This window comes from Vicugna pacos, chromosome 3 (assembly GCF_048564905.1).
Source record: "Vicugna pacos chromosome 3, VicPac4, whole genome shotgun sequence".
Taxonomy (NCBI): domain Eukaryota; kingdom Metazoa; phylum Chordata; class Mammalia; order Artiodactyla; family Camelidae; genus Vicugna; species Vicugna pacos.
Window position 1 is genome coordinate 66,822,131 of NC_132989.1, and position 22,789 is coordinate 66,844,919.

The window sequence follows — 22,789 nt, forward strand, 5'->3', positions numbered from 1 at the left end:
ATGTAAAATGGTGTAGCCAAACAGTGCAGAGTTTCCTCAAAAAATTAAAAATAGAATTACCATATGATTTGGCAGTCTCACTGCTAGGTATATATGCAAAAGAAAGCAGGATCTTGACGAGGTATCTGTGAACACATGAACACTGCAGAATTATTCACAATAGCCAAGAGATGGAAACAACCTGAACGTCCATTGACAGAGGCATGGATAAAGAAAATATGGACTATACATACAATAGAATATTGTTCAGCCTTAAAAAAGAAGAAAATCCTGGTACATGTTACAACACGGATGAACCTTGAGGACATACTGTTACGTGAAATAAGCCAACCACAAAAAAGCAAATACTGTATGATTTCATTTATATGAGGTATATAAAGTCATCAAACTCATAGAAACAGTAAGAAGATGGTGACTGCCAAGGGCTCAGGGGAGGGAGAAATGGGGAGTTGCTCAATGGGTAGAGAGTTTCAGTTTTGCGAGAGAAAAACGTTCTAAAGATGTGTTGCACAACAATGTGAATACACTTAACAGTACTGAACTGTACAGTTAAAAATGGCTAAGATGGCCCAAAAGAAGGAGGAGGAAGAGGAGAATTTTTTAGGAGAGTTTTTTAAAAAGTTGACTAGATTCTAGAAAATCCTAGGAGGACTGATTCTACTCTGGGTCTGCTCGGCAGAACTGCACATAGAGTCAAAGCTGGACAAAAGCTGTCCCTCCAAAAGCACTGATGCTTCCTGGGCTCAGAAATGGCTTTCCCCACGGGGGTGACCACTAACCCTTTCCTCACAGGTTCTCTTGCCCATAAGTTTGACTGTGTCCTCCGTCCAATCCACTATCCTTTCTCTTTGGCTCACGGCAATGACACTTCCTGATTCTGCTCAACTGAACACATTTGCCCTGCTTTCCACCTTCCTGAGCACTCCGTCTGTATCTCTTTGGCCATCTGCCCTTAAAACCATGTTTTGACTCCCTTCTCCACATAACTACATATGAGGAGCCAGGGCACCGTCTCACGTACCACTACAGACCCTGTAGCACAGCAGCCCACAGACAGAGCGGTCACACAATGACTCCTAAATAAACCTTACCGTGTTCTCATCCCAGCCCCACAGGCAATCAAACCAAAGCCTCTGAACCACAAATGTCTGACACTAACACGCTTATTCCCAAAGCTCTCCTAGCTCAAAATAACATGAAAATTCAGACCTATCTCCAGATCTCTCCTCTCCTATTCAACACAATCCAATAAAGGAGGGGAAAGAACCTTCCATATTCTGGGAAGTTCCTGTACCTCCCACGCCACTCTGCCCTGGAGGGGAGGTTTGAGATAAGGCCCCCAACATCACTCCCTCCCTCCGTGGAGATTCCCAAGCACTGGCACCGGCTCAGACCCCAGATGCGCTTGTCAGTTGTGCATCGCCTCATTATTCCTGAGAAGAACCCATCATGATCCTGCTGAAGCTTGTTGTTCCAATGACTTTTTAATTATCTTCGCCCTTTCATCCTCCTTCGTTGCTCACTTGTCAATTTAAAGAATTTCTTGTTTAAAAGGGTGCTACCTTTGTTGATGACAACCACTCCAGTTAAAATTCTATTCAGTACTTCACTCAGGAAGCATATTTAAATGAGCTGAACTAGAAAGTACATAGGAGCTTCAAGCAGGTAGAAAAGCAAGGATCTATGCTTCCATCTGAGCTATCCTTAAAATCTGGACACCTTGTCTGACTTATCACCCAATTTTTATTAGGTTATCAGTAAATAAATCAGTTATTACGTAGTAAAAAAAAGCTATTTGCTAATTTGGCTGTGAAAACTTTATTTTCATCACAGAAACACTGGATTATAAAGGAAGGAGATCACCTCCTCTAACCCCTACGTTGTACCAACCCGAGGAGGGGAGGGCAATGTGCCACAAGACACCCCCCACCCACATTAGTTCACTGAGTGTTTTACTTCATTCATTCATTTAACCAAAAATTTCTACCTGCCAGGCACTGGCCAAAACACTGAAGGTACAGAGGTACATAAGACACACAAGGTTGCTGATCTCATGAGCTTACATGGGGAAAGACTGTCAAGGTAGAGGGAAGAACAAGTGCAAAGGCCCTGAGGCAGAAATGACAGAAGTGCTTCTGAGACACAAAAAAGGAAATCAGTGTGAGTGTAGCCTAGCAGATGAGGGAGCATGGCAGAAGCAGGGGTGAAACAGAGACAGGATGCAAGTCTCATAGGACCTGAAAGCCTTGGGAGGAAGGATGTACTTTATTCTGAGTGCAATGGGAAGTCATCAGAGAATCTAATCAGGAAACCAGATGATCTAATCCACATTTTTAAAAATCATTTTGGTTGTGTCATGGGCAATGAACATTGTCTCAGACTTTATTTTTCTCTCTATATCTCTGTTGTAATATAAAGTGTTGCCTTGGAAACTAAACTGAAGAAGTCATCTTAATGCTTCCGGGCTAGGGCATCCGTAGTCAGGGGAGGCTGGAAATTACAGGTGCACAAGGGAGACCCTGGAGGGAAAGCTCTGGGCTCAGAGTCATGGATGAGGGTGCCCACAGCCTACCCTGATGCCACATATCGTGCTAGGCCCTTTAGCTAACCAGCCTTAACCAAATTCCTCAAAGAACTTTCCAGTGATAATTATTTAGATGACACCATTATTACGCAGACAACTGACTGCAATTAGCCTTTTAGTACAGGAGGCATCAGGACAGCTAAACTTGCTCTTGTTCCACAAAGGCTAAAGGGAACTACAGGCATTTTCTCTTCTAACCAGCCATCATACTCATTCTACTTTCTACACAGAAGGGGGGAAGTTGGAGAGAAAGGGAACTAGGGTTCCAGAAGGAATGGTGGGGGAGCAAGGGGCCAGCAAATGTGAGGTGTGGCAGCTGGAAAATACCTCTTTGAATACTTCGTTTTAGCTTGTTACACAGATCCACGCGGGGGTTATCTACATGCTCTTCTACAGATCCCGGGCTTTGTTCTGGAGAAGAAAGGCCTCTGCTAAGATCCAACGGTACTTTACCAGTGTGTGGCGGCGGGGATGCAGCAGGGCTGTGGGTGGTGGTGGGACTGCTGGACGCTGAGGAGGTGGTCAGGTCCAACGCGCCTATCCTTGAGTTCAAGGGAGAAGTCAAGGACAGCTTTCTGGCCCTCACTGGGGAGGACGTTCTGGATACAGCCAGCGGTGGTGGGGAGGAGAATTTGCGACACAGGCGTGGAGATTTGCCATCCACCAAGTGTTCGCCTCTGTTGTTCTGGCTGGTAGCAAAAAACAATTCCAATGACCTAAACATAAGGGCAAAAGCTATTAACAGATTGTAGCCAAGTGAAAATGATTCCCCTGATGCCATTCAAGAACATGCTCCCTACATTAAAAGGCCACGATAAAATCGCATTTCTATTGCTGGATTTGCCTACGTTTAAATGCTGCGTGTATACCACATACTTGCCAAAGGAACACAGACACTGTTGAGGCTTTGTCTAATCCCCTGCTATCCCTTGTCCAAAGACAAGTAACACTGGTATCTCTGGGACCTTGTTAGAAATGCAGAACTCCGGCTCTGCTTCAGACCCACTGAATTTAATAAGACTGGCAATTTAACAAGATCCCCAGGTGACGCTTATGCAGATGAAAGCTGGAAAAGCACAATTAAAAAAAAAAAAAAAAGATGGAAAGAAAGAAAAGCCCCGAAACAACAGAGTTAGCTTCCAAATAATCTCAGAGAAGCAAAGTCCTCGTGGAGACTTCAGGATCTGCAACTGCTTCCCTTGGGAACAACCTGTGACCTCTACTCACCCCGTCCTCTGGCGGGGCCTGGTCAGCTCAAAGGCAAGCCCTGCAGGTGGGGCTGCCCATCTGCATGGAGACCCAGGGACCAGGTGGGCCACACTTTCATCACAGGCTAGTCCCAGGCCTACCTGACGGGAATGGAGGTGAAGGGCCTCTTGTATATGTCGGAGAGTTTCCCCAGAACCACGGCTGCCGTCGTGAAAATCCGATAGGTGTGCAGAAAGGTGTTGAGGAAATCGATACTAAGAAACCGCAGGTCTGTCAGCCGCTCCAGGAGGCGCTCCACGCTGGCGTAACGGATCTGGGGCACTTTGCAGGAGTTGAGTGTTTTGCTGAAGCAAATGTCAGTGTCGTCCTTGTGAAGACGGGCATCAGACCTATGCACAAGGCAGGAACATGAGGACAAACCCAGGGCGCAGCTGCCTCTCAGGCCCTGAGTATTTCAGTATCTATAAATACCCACTCGTGTGTGGGCTTCTCCTTGCATTTGATAAAAGATGTGATATGACATATTACATACAACAAAGCAGGGCTGTAAAACATTAAATATGCCAGTATAATTTAGGAAGGTCAGAATTAATTGTGGAGAAGGTAATAATTTATTTCACTCTGTGTATTCCTTCTGCAAGAGAGGAAAAAAATTCTCCCTCTACCCTTCTAAGTTCTTGGCTGAGACCCTGTACTATAAGACAGATTAGCAAGAGAGAAATAAACACGTTTATTAACATGTATACCTCGTGTATACATGGGAGATAACCAGGGGAAATGAGAAACTCAAAGAGGTGGCTTAGAACTCAGGCTTAAATACCACCTTAATTGGGAAAAGGAGGCGGGGGGCGAGTAGGCCTCTCAGGGGAGAGTAAGTGGTTTTTAGGAAAGATGAATGGACCTTAGAAGAACAATAGGAGGCATGTCAGTTAATGACAAAGTGCCTGGGTGTGGTGTCAGTGTCTAACCTCTCCTGTGACAAGACTCAATCTTCCATGGTTGATGAAACTCCTGGGAGGCTGATTTATGACAACTGAGTTCTTTTTGGAGGATCTGTGTTTAGGCACCTAAAAGGAGTTCAGAAAAAGCCTCTCTCTGCATTTGCTGTTTTTCAAGCACCAACAGTTCAAAATGATCAATATAGCAAACTGGCATTTTTTGGGGCAACATATTCTGCTACCTTTCACTTCTTTTTCTGGTTCACTCATGCTTTATTAGGAAATCAAAGCTAAAAGCCCTACTTAGGAGGGGCATCACTTATAGCCTTAAATTAGAATATCAGAAGTGTGCCTAAAAAGTAACAGAGAGGTGGGGAGGAGGGAGAGACACAGATATCACTGCTACTATCTGTGGTTATTTCTTTTTTTCACTTCTCATTTTGTACATTTGTGCTTTCCCCCTTTTTTCTTGATTAAACTGACTAATAGATTATATTATTGAGTATTTTTCCCTTTGGAACCAGATCTTTGCTTGATCATTTCTACTATTTTTCTATATCTTAATACATTAATATCCATTCTTATTGTAATTATTTCTTTCCTATACTTTCTTACAGTTGATTTTGTCATTCTTTTTCTTAACTTCTTGAATTGAATGCTTTCTGGTTGATTAATGCATGAATGCTATCCATTTTCTGAATACAGTTAAATCCATAAGTTGTGTGAAAGACTGTGTTTTCATTATGTTTTCAATATTCTGCAGTGTTAAAAAAAAGTCTTCATAAAAAAGGTAATAGGTGTAATATAGGCAGTGACCTTTTCTAGAGATTTCCCCTAAACAGCTGTCCACCTGCTAAGCTGGGCTCTTCTCATCCTGTAAAATCTCCCATCTGGCTGCTCCCCAACCTGTCACCCTGAGGCCCTTGCACTGGAAGCCCGCAGCAGCCTTTCCAGGCGGACAAGCAAACTGGGAGGAAGACTCACACAGCAGCCCTCAAAATCCTTGGCTGTTTTCGGAGCCCCCAGCCAGAAGTGCAGCTTTGTTACAAAGGGCAAAAGAGGCAGGCACAGACGCCAAGTTCGTAGATGAAAAGCTTGAAAGCCGAGGGTGAGTCCCAGTGGGGCTCAAAGAAATGCACGCCTCCGCTAGGACTGCCTGCAGCCTTCACATTACCGTCTGAGACCCCGTGTCTTCCTTCACTGCAGCATCTCAGAACAGGCAGTCAATGAAGTCCTGAGTTTCACCACTTGATCAAATGATACACTACAGGGCCAATGATGTTCAGTGAGGCAGCTGCTTGCTAAGAATCAGTCGGCTTGTTTGAGTGCCCTTAATTAGCCCTTTCAGCACTTCGAGGGATTTTAAATTATATATTTATTTTCTTTTGGATAAAAAGAAATCAATAGCTTCTTTAGCCTGCTCATGGAAATATTCCACCCCAAAGTAAGCTCAGTGCAGGCAGAAGTCCTTTACTTGCGGGGCTGAAAGAGCATTTTAATGAACAGCTTACTTGTGACAAGGAACTGACCAAGGGTGGCCTATTAGTTTTAGTCACAATACTGATCCCGAAAACACATAAGTGCATCTTTTGAGATTCTTGAAAATAGCACGGCTATTTGTCCACTTAGTATGTGACTTGCAACCAACCGTACGTTTGTGGTTCTTAATTTTTCTCATTTGAAAAAAGATCTTAGAAACTTTTATGAATCAATTAGTCTGTCTAGAAGATGGCTGAGGTAAGCACTTTTTCTCCCACGATTTTTCTACCAAAAGTCCCTATTTTCTAAGAAAACAGGGGTCACTATTATTAAAAGACAGCAAGCCTTACCCTACATAGATAAAATATAAAATATCACTTAAAGGGATACAGTCACTTAATAAATGTCATGATTTTGTATTCTAACCATACTTTTGAACTTTACATCTTTTGACTATAATTACTTTAATCAAATAATAGGAAGAAATAATATATTGTTGCCAACATAAAATTAAAACTAATTACACTGCTGTCCTTCAAAATTATGATTACATTTTCATTTTAAGCAAAGAAATTAAATATTATGAAATTATTTAATTTTCTTTTATTGCACTAAAACGAGATATTACTTTATTTCCTAAGGGACTTTCAAGAAGATATAATGCATTACTTCAGCCTCCTATGACAATAACAACTCCTTTTTGGTAAATACTTAAAAAAGCAATCTCGAGACATCAAGCCCAAATCATCTATTATAATCAGTAAATTTTAAAAGGAAGTGAGTGCCTGCAAAGTAATGCCATGTCAGTAACAAGACACAATTAAGACAGGGTAATTTTTTCTTTTAACTCTGCAAAACATTTTTTTTTTTCATCATGTATAGTCAGGGAGATACGCAGGGAGGCAAGAACACAGAACTTAGGGTAGATGAGGGCCATAAAGGAGACTATCAGAAGGAACAGATTGAAAACTCCTCCTCTGTTCTCTGACTGAGAAGAACCAGGCTCAATGAGGCAGGGGAAAAACAGAAGTAAGAAAGATATGAAGTATGTAGAACTCTGCCTTGGGAATACATCTAGTATAGTATGGCTGGACATCAAAACATGTGTTAACTCCAAAAGAGAATTCTTACAGCCCAAGACACGGGCTTCTGCTCTCTCAGGAGAGTGGTTCCAACTCATTACAGTATCACCTCTTTGCACCCAAAAGCAGGAAAGTTTTGGTTTGTACAGGAGGTAGTTACACAAACGAGGTTGGACAGGGACATTAGTCAAACTGCTATCATAGAAGACAGAAGATTCATTCAGGTGCCAGCCATAACTAGGTCAGGCACAGAACTAAAGTTTGTATCTATATATTAATTTCTAAAGTGAACAAAAAATGTATGTATAGTGGCCATGCAGCTGCCCTAGGGTTTAGGAGCTTATACCTTGGCTGTAAAGTCCAATTCACACAGTCTCATTCTAAAGCAGACTGGACTTTCATGGCTGTCTAACCTTTAAGAAAGTACTTTTAAAAGTGAATAAAAATAATATATATTATTTTGTGGAATACTAAAACATGAATACTATGGTAAAAAAAATTAATGACAGAACTAACCTAGTAGTGACGTGAATTTTAAAATTCAATCATCATGTGAACATTTGACTTAATATTCCATACTTGGTTTTAATTTTAGCATCATACATTTTTAACTAATCTTTAACTAACTGAAAAAGCTATGCTCAATTAAAAACCTCGATACCTGAATGAGAAAGGAATCTTTGCCTGAGAGTTTCAAAATGACCCTACCCAAAATATTCTAAAATTTGACTAGAAATTTTAAATACTTCATTCTTTTATATATTTTCTGCAGTAATTATGGCACTAGTATAATTGTACTCTGCCTTCATCTGACACAATAATGAATAAGTTTTAAAGTTTGTACCATTGGGATAATACTAATTATAACTGACACCTATCAGAAGAGAAAAGTTAATTTTTTTTGTCTTAAACAGCTCAGACCTAAAAAAAAAAATCCACATAAAAAGGCATGGAAGACAAACATTTTCTTAGATTCATGTAACTCTTTTGGAAAGATATAACAGGACTGCTTTTTAAAATACATTTTATTCTTAGAATTTGGCCTGCAAATGAAAGTAGAGAACAATTTGGTCAGCTTCAAAATCCTCCCAAAACAAATTTTGAATTTGGAAACAAAAATGTAGAGACAAAAGCATTAATATGGAGAGCTATGGCACACAGTTATTGATGTAACTTCTCATTTTAAACTTATACCTTCTTTCACATTAAATGATAGGATTTATTTTTGTTAACAAAACATGTAGAGAACCCGTTGCCAGCCCCAGACAACAGCCTCTGGGGCAAATCCATATATAGGCGGTGGGTAAAATGGTACCATGAAAAAGCCAGTTAATTCATGTTGAGTGTCTTCAAAACCTAAATGTTCCTCTACAACCCAACCTGACTCATACGATTCATACCGACTGAGAAGACAGCAGGAGAATCTGCTGTCCACTCTCTGACCTTGGACACATCTGGCTATCACAACTTTTTATACTGAACTTGAAAATTTTGATAGGCTTTTGTCTTGAGGAAGGCACTTGTAACAATACGAAAAACTACTTTTCTATGCTGTGTCAATAAACTATGAATCTGAAAAATCATTTTGGTAGTCTTATTTATAATGGCATATCATGAATTAGCACTTCACCATCAAACATTCATAGTATGAAGCAGAATCCTACTGAAGCAATATTTTATTCAGGGTTTTACATTCTCTACCAATTTGACGATAAAAAATGTAAGGGAAAAGATGATCACACTTACTTAATCATATGTGGCACAGTAACTTTGGAATTTTCTTCAAACACTATAGTCATTAAACCATTACACCGTATGTTGTCCACACACTGTGAAATTAAAAAATAGACAGTTACAACTCACATGGAAACCTAGGCAGATCACAGAGTCCCAGAATTATTTACAGCCACAAAAACAATTGTTTCTCATCTGTGCACATATGCACACACATGTACACAGATAAACAATATACATTGACTAACAGATTCAATATCCAAATACCAAAACTGCTCCTGGCACCTCAGGATGGATATAAGGGCTACAATTTCCTGGAATGTGTTTCCCAAGGATTCTGAGCCCACTGACACATCAGCACAATTCTCTGGCAGCACAACTTGGGAAGTTTATACCTTCAGTCAGTGACTGCCTCTGCTATATTCATTCTCTGCCATAGTGAGTGGTATGGGGCAGGCAGAGTAGAAATGGTAGCTTCCTTGGATGGAATTCATCTCTCTCACTAGTAAGCTCTGTGCTTGTTTCTCGGTGTTTTTTGCCAATAAATTCCCACATTTTTCTCTAGCAGTTTCTACTGGCACCATGTTGGTTTGGTGAGGATAAATTGTATAATTGTATAAATCCTCCTGTTTCTGGCACATATAAAGCTCTCTTCATCATCTTCTCTTTTCTTTCTAAGAAGAAAACTCAGGAACTTAGGCTAATTTTTTCTGCCTTCTTTATTTATAGCTACACCTTATCCATTTAAAATTTCCCCTTGCAATTGCTTTGGTCTTAGAGAAGGATTTATTTTGAATTATACACACACCCTTTAAATTAAACAGAAGGTGAAAAAAAGATTTAAACAATTTTTAAAATCAGAAATTACTTTTGGTTACTGTAATTAAATGGTGTGAAGAAGCTGACTGCAAGTGATTTCACATAGCATTGGAACTCAGGGTTTATCCTAAACCCCAACGTCTAATAAAAGAGTGAATATGCATATAAGAAACTTTGGATCACTGGCGTCCCCTGACTGTTCACTCTACTTAGCATATCAGCCATTTTCATACTTGTTTTTCCTTAAAAATTTGTTTTTTCATGTCTTACACCATTATTTCAATGACCAGATACAGAAGATCTCAACTTCTGGGAATAAAGTGGAATATTTTAAAGTCCCCCTGAAATTCATGTCCTCAGACATCTGTAACTTGGAGTTATCCTTTGTATGAATAATTATGGTTCTCTAACTATAAATTAGATTATATGTGCCTATATGTGAGTTTGTACTATATCTTATTCCTATAGGTAGATTACAATAACATATATAGTAAGACGAAAGTCAAGTAAGAAAATCAGAGATGATTTGAACAAAGGGTGGAAAATAATAAGATGAAGCCTGGAATCAAGGCACCACACATGCTTTATGTTAAGAAGTCCCGAACACTTGCTGTATGTGGTCCTCAAAATTAGCTGAGCTACTGAGCAGCCAAACTTTCAAACGGGGGCCATGTGATCAGCTACAAAATTCACAGATTAACAGGAACTCAATTAATCCTACTCTGAGTCCAGAGGGAAATTATCTCATGGGTTCTAATAAAGAAAATAGAAGAGGGGAGGGGATAGTTCAGTGGGAGAGTGTATGAGGTCCTGGGTTCAACCCCCAGTGCCTCCATTAAAAAATAAATAAATAAATAAACCTAATTCCCCTCCCCTAAAAAAAGAAAACATTGAATAACACTGTCCTCAACAACATCCTTAAAGTAACTACGGTCTTAACCAAACTGTTTCCTGTAAACCCCCTCAACACTGGTTGAAGAGTACAATTCCACATGAACCACTCTGTGGTGGGCCCCAGAGAACGTGATCTTGCCCTGGCTGGTGTGGTTCCCAGAACAGATTTTACTCTGCAGAAAAGGGTGGGTATGGGCTGCTCTTCTTCAGGCTGAATAAATGCTGCTTCTCCTATCCTAGTTGGTGTCTGTTTCGAGCAGCTGGAAGTTGGACATGGTATTCGTTCCCAAAGCCTTGAAACTGTAATATCCTAAGTTAGTACCCAGTCGTATGCAGCCAGTGTTTCCACCAGTGAGGCAAGCTACCAGTAGGTGGGCAGGTAACCTCCTGGGCCTGAAAGCAGCCACATCACCTCTCAGGCAGAGCCCTCTATCAGGGCTAGACAAAAAAAGACATCAATGATTCCACTTCTAAGTGCAAACATACAGGAGGGAGGAAGAGATGAGGCTGGCTGGCATGTGAGCTTATAAACGGAGAAGATGTAAGCTAGAGGCCAGCAGAAGTCAGCTGGAGTCAGGAGTCTCGAATTTGGGTTTTATCCAGCAGGCAGGTGGGAAGTCACTACAGGTTTCTAAGCGGCCTGTTTCTGTTACAAGATCTACAGCTGGCCTCGTGGAGGCAGTCACTGAAAAGAGAGAGGAATGAATGGAGAGATCACCAGAATGATATTCTGAGTCATAAATGAAATGATTCATGCCTCCTCTGAGGCAGACCATGGGAATGAAGAGGCAGGGATGGAGGGAAACATTTTGGAGAAAGAAATATTAGAAATTGATGAGTTACTGAATAAAATCAAGAAGGAAAAACAGGGTAACATTCAAAGATGATTATCACTATTAGGCAATTTTTAATTAGAAAATGCAGTGGAAAATGCAAATATGTTTTAAAGCGATAAAGCCTGGCCAAAGGTCTTGAACGACACAGAGCTTAACTAAAACTAGTCTATCTTGTGGATTCTCAAGAGCACCAAGAAGATGCACTGATTATATGCCATTAGGGATTTTATTAAATGAGGAGCTCACAACTGCATTTGTTAAGAACTTACTATGTGACAGATACTGGGCTAAATGCTGGGAAGATGAGGGCAGGTAGCAGAGAAAGAATATATGAAAGAGCTTTAAATATGAGTAAGGCAAACCACTTTAAATTCATTTTCCTAATTCCAAGGGGAAAATGCATTAACATTATCCCTGTTCTTATGAAACTATGAGTGTGGAGTTTGGGGGCATAAGGAAAAGGCTTGTATGGGGACAGACACACAGACAGGGAGAGAATGGAGGCGATAAGTGATCCTTCACCCCAGTGACTTTTATAGCTCTTTAGACTTTTTAGTCTCAATGATTCTTAAGCAGAATGAGGATGCCACCTGGATAACCAACACAGAAAGTGGGAGGACAGAGATGGTGTTTGGTGAGGATTGTGAAAATGAACAGTGTTCCTTCAATTTCCTTTAACATTCTAAGCAATAGCATAGTTACACAGCCAACAGCCTTAGGATGACATAGGACTGTAGTTTCCACGTTCAGATTTTCTATTTGGTTCTTTGACAGATCAGACTGGTCCTTTTTACACAGTGGTCTATTCTTTTATTTCCTTCTTTCTTCCTTCTCGTCCTTCCTTCCTTCTTTCCTTCCTTCCTTCCATAGCTTTATTATACTTTAAACATTCTTTTTTACAGTCTTTTGTAAGTTATTGCTCTATTATCTGAAGTTCCAGCAGTGCTAACTTTACTGCTCAATGGATCTTCTGACTCTTGCTCATGACAGATCGTTTACTCACAAGATTCGTAATTTTCAATTTTGAGCACATCATCACGCGTCCTGAACTGCTAAAGTGTTGCTAATGTAGTGACTTTGTGTTTGCTTCTACCAAGCATTCTTGGGATAGCAACCGTCCAAAAATTGTTTTTGTGTAAATTTCTCAGTTTGGAATTTTCATACCATGTGAATATTATAAATCTGAATTTCAAAGCCATAGGTCAGAAACACATTCATTTTTTTCAAAGGAGATTTTAAAAATTTCAGAACCCAAGACAAAGACAAACTACTTTATATCTTCCTGGCTTATTGGGTGGTTTTGAGTACTTATTTCATGGAAGGGACAGCCTTCCAATGCCCAGGCTTTAAACAGGGATCTCAATTCCTTTAAGGGGTCCAAGGATACCCCTTGCTCCTTCTGTTAATATCCCTCAGGTGTGGGACCAATATCTAATCTAAAATCATTCCCAAGTCCCTATGTCTTTAGTTTACATGACTTCTGCCCTGACTTTAAGTTCCTTTGTTATTTCTGGCAACTAGAGATTTCCCTTTATATTTGTAAATATCACCAATGTATAATTTTTTAAATTATACTGATCCTATGTATTAAACTTTTCTGGATTTGTAGCTAGAGGGGATCGAAATCGGTGCAGTCCTCTACAATGCCAGAATTGGAACTTGAGATAAATGTTTTAGATCCAAAAGAGAAGATTTATGTGACTACTTTTGAACATCTCATTATCCAATGTCAAACCTCATTCATAAGTCTTTTTGATTCATTGTGTTAAGCATTAAAATTATTTTCAATAGGAAGACAAAGAAATTTTCACTTACACTCAAGTTTCAGGAGAAGAAAACACAGCTGAACCATATAGCTCAAAAGACTAATAAAAAGTCATATTTAATTGTACAAAAAGGTCTTTGAGAATTGACACACACTCTTCATCTATGGGATAGATGAATATGTATATACACATATATACAAACATGTATATATAAAACGTATTATGGTATAATTACAATAAAGGCGTGGTTTTGAAATGGATTCCTTATTTCTTAGGGGTTCCACAGAGAGGCTTCTGTGACAATATGAGTGTGAACAAAGAGGTCTCCTGGAGGGTTTGAGTATTCTGCTTTTAACTCACTTCCATTTTTATTACTGTTACATTGAAGAAAGCATTCTCTTCCAGGAAAAAAAAAAGTTAACCTACAATAGAATTTGTATTTATGAATGTGTGTATGAATATATTTACATTGGAAGCCATGGTATATATTCACGATTATATAAGCACATATCTTGATTGTATTGGGGAAAAGAGATTGATCCCGGGGAATATGAATACAGTTCACTCGTTTAAGAAGACATGAAAATAACCAGGGTGTCACATACCTTTAAGGACACACTGAATTCACGTGAATTACTGTAAACCTTGATATTAACAAGATAAGAAAAGCAGATTCCTAGGTCACAGCTATTCTAGTTTGGGACCACATACTACAACTAGGGGCAGGACTGGGAATATGTACATTCACAAAAGTCACAGGTAATTTTGATGCAGGTGGTCCTTGAAGGAGGGTTGAGAATGGCTTCTCCAGCAGGGTTTTCTGAGGGTCTTGCTTAAGGTGATCTCTAGTCAAAGGTCAGTGGTCGACTATGTCACTATATTTTTTACCTTAATACTTCTATGCAGTGGAGAGAAAAGGAGATTCAATTTTTCTTTTAATTCACCTTTTTATATTAAAGTAAAAAATCCAGAGAAGCTATTTTAAGGGAGAAAGCATTCAGTGTGCTACAAATTTGTCTATACAAGGTCTATATTTTGACACATCTGCCCAAACCAAGAAGCTTAGAGGTGAATTTTAATTCTGCATTTTAGTTAATACCTATAATTACAGAAAAACCTGTTTAATACACCATTATGTATGACAGTAGGACATGCACAAATGAAAGCACTATACTGAACTGAACAGTCAAATCTTCAGCCTCAAATTTTTCCCTATAAATAGATGAAAAAGGGAAGAATTATTGGTCAAGACCATTAACCACTTGTACATTTTGTTGGAGGCACCAATGGTTAATTATGACCTTGCTGGTGGAACTGAAAGTATAATTAATCATTCAAGCAATTGTTACTTCTAAAAATTACAGCTTCAGAGAGAGAGGCCTGACAAAGCCAAAAGTCTTAATTTTTGTATAGAATTCTTCATGTGAAACCGGGATTCTGTCAATACTCAGGCAGCACTTTATTACCTCAAATAAGAGCTGCATGTGATGACTATAACATGGTGCAACAGTTTAGCAAGGTGGTGTCAAATCAAGGCAGAAAAAAATTGAAATTTTCAAAATAAAAAGTGACCGAAATAAAAAGACAAAATAATGGAGAACATATTCATAATTTGGACTGAAAGAAAATGGCCATTTCCCTAGTCAATATGGGTAGCTCCAATGGATAAATGTCCATTTGGTATAAACAGACAACAAATAGAAATAGTGAAATGTTCATATCACTGATAATTACAGAAATGTAAATTAAAACCACTAGAAAGTAAGAAACTTTCCCATTAAATAAGAAAATGTGATAAATGTAACAAATCTCAACACTGGCAGGACTTAGAAGAAAGCTGCATAGATACCTTGCTGTGATGTCATGAAATAATGAGTTATGTATTTCTTGGAGCATTTGGGCAGACTGCTGAGTTACGTTTCATGAAGTCATGCTAGCGATCAGGCCCTTTGTACCAGCCTTAAACACTGCGGGCAAGATACACCAACAAAGGACCTTGAAAGGGGGAGAAACTCCCTGCACAGAAGATGTTTAGCACTACATCAAATATTAATGCTGAAACTTGGAAACTGCCCATATGCCTAATTATTCAGAAAGAGCTAGAAAAGTGGTACGTTAACATGGTAATGTGTGTGTGTGTGTGTGTGTGTGTATATACATATCAATAAAACATATATACTTGCTATTAGAAGATGTCAATAGGAAGAATTCATAGGAATATAGGAAGAAATAAAAAGCAAAAAAATGATTCATATATACACTGAGAGCTAAACTGTTAAGTTATTTCTGTATGTCAGGACTGTGAGAGTTTTAAATACGAAACATTTAATTTTCAGAGTAAACTTTCTCTAATTTAATTGTGCAGAAGTGATCTGTAGAGCTTGTTAAACCAGGGAAGGGGGGTGTCTGGAATGTGGGTTCAGAAATCTGCATTTCAAAAAATCTCTCAGGTAACCCTACACAGTTATCTGTGGAAAATACTTTGATAAACATTTATTTAGTGGTCTGGGTGTTGGAAGTATTTTAAGTTCCCTTTTGTGTCCATATTTTTACATATACATAATAAAATATTAAAAAGTACATTTTCAAGCATTCCAAATGCTCATCTGATTAATAATGAATATGTCCAGAGGCATACTTGGGAGACTGACAAATTCCATCAATGTATGTATAGCCCATAACTTCCCCTATAAAATGAAAATGCTTTAAGCAGAGAACAAAACCCAGTTGAGATGCAGGCTGCTGAGCAGTAGGCTAGGCTCAAACAATTGTAAAGCAATTTGCCTCCACCACCCACCATTCAAACCCGGCATCAGGAAAATCACTAAGTATCCCAGAATGCTCACTGCCATACTCAACTTTTAGAAGCAGTTAACCCGTGACCACTCCCTTCACCTTGATACATTTTCTTCACTGGACATACTGGACACCACACCACCTTGGCTATCCTCCAATCACACTGCTGGTTCCTTCTCAGTCTTCTTTGCTTTTCTCCCTGCTTCCTCACTCAGTCCATGGCCCTCTTCTCATTTCTACCTACATTTACTCCGAGTGATCTCAACAGTCTCACAGCCCTAAATACCATCTAAATGGCAGAGCCGCCCACCTGGACCTCTCCCCTGAGAGCTGCTTACTTAACAACACCACTTACAATCCCACTGCTTACTTAACAACACCACTTACATTACTTTTTCTTTTTCTATTTCCCCCCTTGTACATTCCCCTTCAGCCACACACACCTTCATGCTATTTCTTAAAATATGCGGAGTCCTCCTACTCTAGAATCTCTGCAATGGCTATTCCTTTTGTTTGGAATGACTTTCTCTTCACTACATATCTACATGGTATTTCCATGACCTTTGTTTTTGGATCTTGGTTTAGATGTCTTCTTCATAATGAGATAACCACCTTATAAAAACTGTACCGATCCACCTCTACCTCCAGGTGCCCAATTCTTCTTATCCTGCCCTATCATCATCTAACATGAAATAGTATATAGTCATTTATTATGATTATTTTCAGTTTTCTCCATGCTAGAATGTAAGCTACACAAGATCAGGGAATTTTTTGTTGTTGCCTCCTGTTCATGATCTATCACAAGTGCCTAAACAGTGCCTGGCATATAGCATCACTGCATAAATGTATTTGTTGAATGGCTGAAATCATAAGTGTCAAAGCCACACAATATTAAGGCTCGACTGAACATAGTAATTTTACATAATGCTATTACCATCACTCAAAAAGATAAAACTTTCTGTTGTTTCCTTCTCCAATTCAATTGTACACATAAGCTAGTACAATTTAACATACTAGGCATAACAACTTGGAGAAACGGGATGAAGTTGTATACTCAACTCAAGATGTAGTCTAAGTAGGGAGCCTCACTTGGACGCTTCTGGAAGGCAAAGTATCGAATCCTTTCTTTAAAGGACCGAGCATAGAATCTTTCATGCACCCCATGGGTCTTTTCTCTCTTAGCAATGCCTTACCAGCACATTAAGGAAGATCACTTAAAGTTTTTATCAACTCTGTATCTCAGGAGCCCCAGTTACATCATAAGGTAGAAGCTATAAGCAGTTGGAGAAACATCTTTGCCTATATTCCTATTCTCCCCAATTTTCCTACTCATCTTGGCTTCACAACACATACAAAATTTTGCTGCATTTTGTCTCCTTCCCTTTATTCACACTCATCTGCCTGTCTCCTTGAGAGCAGGGACCATTGCCATATCCCTGGTACCTACACGAACCCTGGCAGCACATCATGATTGCTCAATTAACGTTCGTAGAATCAGTGACTGATTCAGAGTTTCATAAAGTAAGAAAGGCATTGCAGAGACATAATTAAGTATTAATTCACACAGCACAGAGCTAATGAAACTATTAATAAATCACTACAAGGATTTGTAATTATACAAATATACAAGATCCCATATTTTCATTCCTTTGTTAGCCAGAAAAGAAGCACCTTAACTTCACCTATTTATTCAATCATCAAAACACTCCTGGGAGTAAAGAAGTAAAAATTCAGTGTTCAGTAGAGGATAGTGAGAGTGCTAATAAAAGACCTGGATTAGGTTGGAGTCCTGACTCAACACAGTTGTGTAACTTCTAACAAATGCTCAGCCTTCCAAACCTCAGTTTTCTCACCTGTGAAATGGGACTACTATTTCTGTTTACCTTCAGAATAGTATTGTGAGAGTCAAATGAGATTAAGTCTGTAAAATTTCTTTGACATATAAAAATAATTATTTTTCCTATTCATTTTCTTTCTATTTCCCTTCAGCTTTCAGTCACTCAGAAAAAAATTAAGTATCTGAAGAACTATGATACAGTTCATATTTTTATCTGTCATACGTAAATTACTGTGAGCTCTTCAGAAAAGGAAGGCACTGGAATCTATAGGAAATGCCTTTCCTGTTTGCCCCAATCTTCCTTGAGTTAACAACTCTAAAGATAATTATCAAACTTTCTTTTAATATTTTCCTTACACAGCTTCCCTTTTCATCTAGTTTGGTTAATGGAGCCAAAAGTAATGTGGAGTTTGGATTTAAGAACACCCAAGCCCCATCATCACTAGTTTTGACATTCTTTCAAATCCTGAATAAAAGCAGCAATTCCCTAACTGGGCATTGCTGAGCAAGGAAAGGGAAGCAAATCTGTTCCCTGATTGTTTGCAGATAAAACACAGGAGCTCATTTTCAGACTTCATACAACAGACAGTATTTCTTCTCTGATTTGATTCCTTAATTTGTGATTTCTCATCACAGTCCTTATTAGCTGTTTTTGTATCTCTCACCATTCTCCTACCTCAGTAACAAGCAAAGAAAATTTAGTGGGGTCATTGAGAATTTATCGCTAACAGGACAATTTTAACATTGTTTAACACAACTGATTACATTGACAGCTTGTACAAAAATGCCCAGGAAGCAAAATGCAATGACTTCATTTCAGGTAAATTTTAAACAAATAACAACAACAACAAATGATCCAGTATATTGAAATACATAGTGGTGATGGTAGTGGCCACGGCCACCAGACATAGTATTTTAATAAAAATAAATTGACTCTAAAATTCCTCTCCCAAAACTTATGCTATGAAATTAAAAACAAAAAACAAAAACAAAAACCAACTGATGGCAAAGCCTCTTGCTTACCTGACTTATGTCACTGGTCCAGGCAGCTTTCTCCTGGCGTGAAGGTGCTAACAAGACTACAGTGAAAGGGGCAGCATCCGGAGGCTCCACCACTATTTTAAAATCCAGGTGTCCAAACACTTGCCCAGAACCTTTGGCTTTAACACACATAAGCCCAACACTTAGATATGAATACAAACATATGAGTGATAGCTGCTCTCACGTAATTCTGGTAATACAATTGACGTGCACTTAAGTCTGGAATCTCATTTCAGCAATCTGGTGCTGCTTGGGTATGGGGGTGGCTTTGTGAAGCTCATAAGCAGATGAAAAAGCTGAGATCAGTAGGTTACTTAGGACTAGGATCCTGTGCTCTTTCTCATTTCATGCTCTTTTTAAATTTCTATAATTTACAGAATTCCAACATTCTAATTCAATTTCTTTCTTCTCTACCACAGAAAAGTCACTATCATGAAACAAATTCAGTAAAGTGTGAATTCCCAAAGATGGCTTAACAAGGCTCACAGGTTAAAGGGTTCAACAGAATTTTTCATCTATAAATGAATTCAGGGAGTTTATTATCCTTTACTTACTTCCTGCCTCCTTAAGCAGCTCTTCTTAGCTATGAATGAATAAAAACCATAGGACTTCTAAATTCTAATATAACTCTAAGTGATAGAATGTGACTTACAGTCATCATCGCTGGCATCGGGCTCCTCCACCAACGTACATTCTATTAGAGAGAGAACTCCACCTGTCTGGAAACAAAGCGATTTTTCATTAAGAGGATGAGCGTCTTGCATAGGTCGGAAGCTATGATTTGTAAACCTTACATTCATTTATGGTTTTGGGTTTTTTTTTACATTTTGGAGGATTTGGGGAGGGGGATCAGGTTTGTTTGTTTGTTTGTTTAGTGGAGGTACTGGGGATTGAACCCAGGACCTCATGCATGCTAAGCACATGTTCTACCACTCAGCTATATACCCTCCCCCAATGTGTATGCGGTGGTTTTTTTTTTTTTTACATTTTTTGTGTGTAAACCTTACATTCAAATTGCCACAGAAGAAAACAGCAATTCTGCATCATAAATGATTTTTCATAGAGTCTAAAATTAAACTTGGATGTGCAAAAGGAATTGAACTCATTGAACTTCAAGATTCCCACCACCCCACCCATTCTCACTCCCAATGTTTATAAAATCTAGCAAGTCAGTCTATGGGAGACGATATGGCACCTTAGGGGCGCTGTAGAGTGAATGCAGCTCAGCACAGGGTGGAACTCTCCAACCAGAAAGTGATTTAAGCAGTAGAAAGCCATTGTCATGATGTTGGATATTTTTAGGCACTAGTAACAGAAGGGACATATAGGCAAACCTTTTTTGTAAAGGGCCAGATAGTAAATCTTTTAGGCTTTTCAAGCCATATAACCTCTATCACAGCTGCTAAAATCTGCCATTTGAAAAAGCATGAAAACAACCAGGGACAATATGTTAAAAAATGAGTGTCGCTGTGTGCCAATAAAACTTTATTATCAAAAACAGGCAGCAAGCTCTGTGCCACAGTGTGCTAACTCTTGGTACTGAGCAAGATGAAACAGCACTTAGCAAAAATTACATAATCAGTACACTATAGTAATTTGACAAGATTTTTGTAGCTCAGCAGTCATCATTTGTCCAAGCTGTGATCTTAATTGCACTTCTTTATAGCAATGCACACTTAAATTTCTATTACTTTGGATCCAATTGACAACAAAGTAAATGTCAAGGTTGGTAACTGTACATTACCTTACCATACAATCATGACAATCTGTTTTATGATAGCAGGCATGAGAAAGTCATAATTAAATTAACCTCAGTGCCTCTTAAATGCATGGCACATAAAAGATAGAGTCAGGTAAAACCGGTACCTTGAGCAGATGCAGCTTTCCTCCTGAACTTCTTGTACAAATTAAAAAGTGTTTTGTAAATAAGAAGCACTGTCTTTCTCCTTCCTTTTTCAAAGACAATGAACCCAGGCGAACTTTACTAAGTTTCCCCCTCTCAACAGAAGGTACTTGAATAAGAGAACCTGGTGATCACAAAAGTGAAGAACACACAGCAATTAAAATTCTGTCAAGTGAGAGCCGCTCCTGATGCAAAAACACTAGGGCCTGTTCCCCCAGATACCAAGGATTTATTTGATGCATCATTGGAACAAGTAAGTCCCCTGCACTCTGAGCAGATGAAACAATGCATTATGTTTTAAAGGTCACACTAATTCCTACTATCTTTGTAAAAACACTTTAGACTTGATTATTTATCTATAAGCTGGAGAGTAAATTTAAAAGAAAGCCAAATTGAATCCAAAAAACAAGGCACTTCTGCCATCTGTCCTTGGTAATCTGATCTCAATCAACTTATTTACTTAAGAATAAGGTACATATTGTATAATTACATGTAGTAATAAAATAATATAATAAAAAGCAAATAGAATTTATTCTTCATAAGCACTGAAGGTAGATAAATAGCACTGATATAATTTACTTTGTATTTTAAAAAGAGAATGTACAATACATCTATACTATAAAAATACATAAATTATACAATTCAACACAATTTAGTTAAGGACTATTTTTAAAGGGCAGCTATTTCAGGTAACATTTAAATTATATGTGATAAAAATTCTTTGTAGAATCAAAATGGAAAAGAAACTACATAAAATCTATACCCAGAACATTCCTGTAAGTAACACTGTCTTCCATTCAATGTGAGGAGTTATGCAAAGACTTCATATAATTTTACCCCAGTAATGATCTCCTGCTCCCCCCCAAATAAAATTCCAATCTAAGTTAAAAATCAAACCAAAAAGAACTAAGAAAGATGCTTGCAAATACCTTGCCTCTGACTTCTGAAATGCCTCGAGCCAGTAATATTTCTATCTGTTTAATCCACCACCTACCCCAACTGCAGCCTTACAAAGTCTCCTATCAGTCTCATAAGAAACGTTAAATGCTTATTCATCCTTTAAATAATAACAGTGGTCATCACTAAGAGATGAGATTGCAGGCAACCTTATTTTCTTCTTCACACTTTTTCTGGGTTTCCTGATTTTTTTTTTAAACGAGCCCAAATTATTCCTATAAGTGGAGAATAAAATCCTCTAAATTTCTAAATTATGTAAAATAGTTAAACTATGATTGTGGGTCACAAAAGGTTCACGCTAACATATGAATATTCCAAATAGCATTTACTTTTTAGCAGAGATCCAAAGATGTGCAGGGGGTAAAGAACCCAAGTGTCTATGCCCTGATTCCATCTACCCAGGTGAATATTGAGGTGGGGTTGCTTGCCAGAGTCAGAGTCAGCAGCTATTCAGGGTTTAAAGAATAACACAGAGGCAGTCCTGGGGAGGGCGGGGACTGGAGAACAGGCAGGGGAAGGCTTGGTTCCAGCGGAGGGAATGGGTAAGAAGGAGGAGAGAGGTGGGAGCACACTAGAGGAGAGTGCCGGCAGCAGGTAGTTTAACATGAAGACTAAAGGAGAGAAGAAAAAGCAGACAGCAGAACACTTAGATGAGTACCTGAGCAGATAACAGCAGCAGGACTGTACTCATGAGAACCAGAGGGTGGGATCTAAGCCAGAGGAGATCTTTCAGAGAACCCGGCTCATCCCCTCATCTCACAAGGCGAAACCAGAGCCTGCAGGCTAAGCTGCTCTCCTAAGGTCACAGCTAACTAAGTGGCCCAGCCAGGAGATGGTGATGGATTCAGCCACATAAAAACTGAACTCGGAAAGGGAATGGATGGGAAAAGACAATAAGTTCTAGCTTTGTCCTG

General features: G+C 38.9%; 1 protein-coding gene across 2 annotated transcripts in view; it reads right to left on the reverse strand.

Annotated features, from left to right (window-relative positions):
• RASGRF2 (Ras protein specific guanine nucleotide releasing factor 2) overlaps positions 1 to 22,789 on the reverse strand; it is a 203,873-nt gene that overhangs the window by 83,698 nt on the left and 97,386 nt on the right. The window contains exons 10-15 of one of the 2 annotated variants that reach the window (XM_031674454.2): positions 20,882 to 21,042; positions 19,668 to 19,734; positions 18,998 to 19,134; positions 9,039 to 9,121; positions 3,934 to 4,182; positions 3,038 to 3,300 (exon numbers count right to left, since the gene is read on the reverse strand). In XM_031674454.2, coding sequence (XP_031530314.2) covers positions 3,038 to 3,300; positions 3,934 to 4,182; positions 9,039 to 9,121; positions 18,998 to 19,134; positions 19,668 to 19,734; positions 20,882 to 21,042 — 960 coding nt within the window. Of the gene's footprint in view, positions 1 to 2,911; positions 3,301 to 3,933; positions 4,183 to 9,038; positions 9,122 to 18,997; positions 19,135 to 19,667; positions 19,735 to 20,881; positions 21,043 to 22,789 lie in introns of both variants that reach the window. The other variant, XM_031674449.2, reaches the window with a different exon arrangement.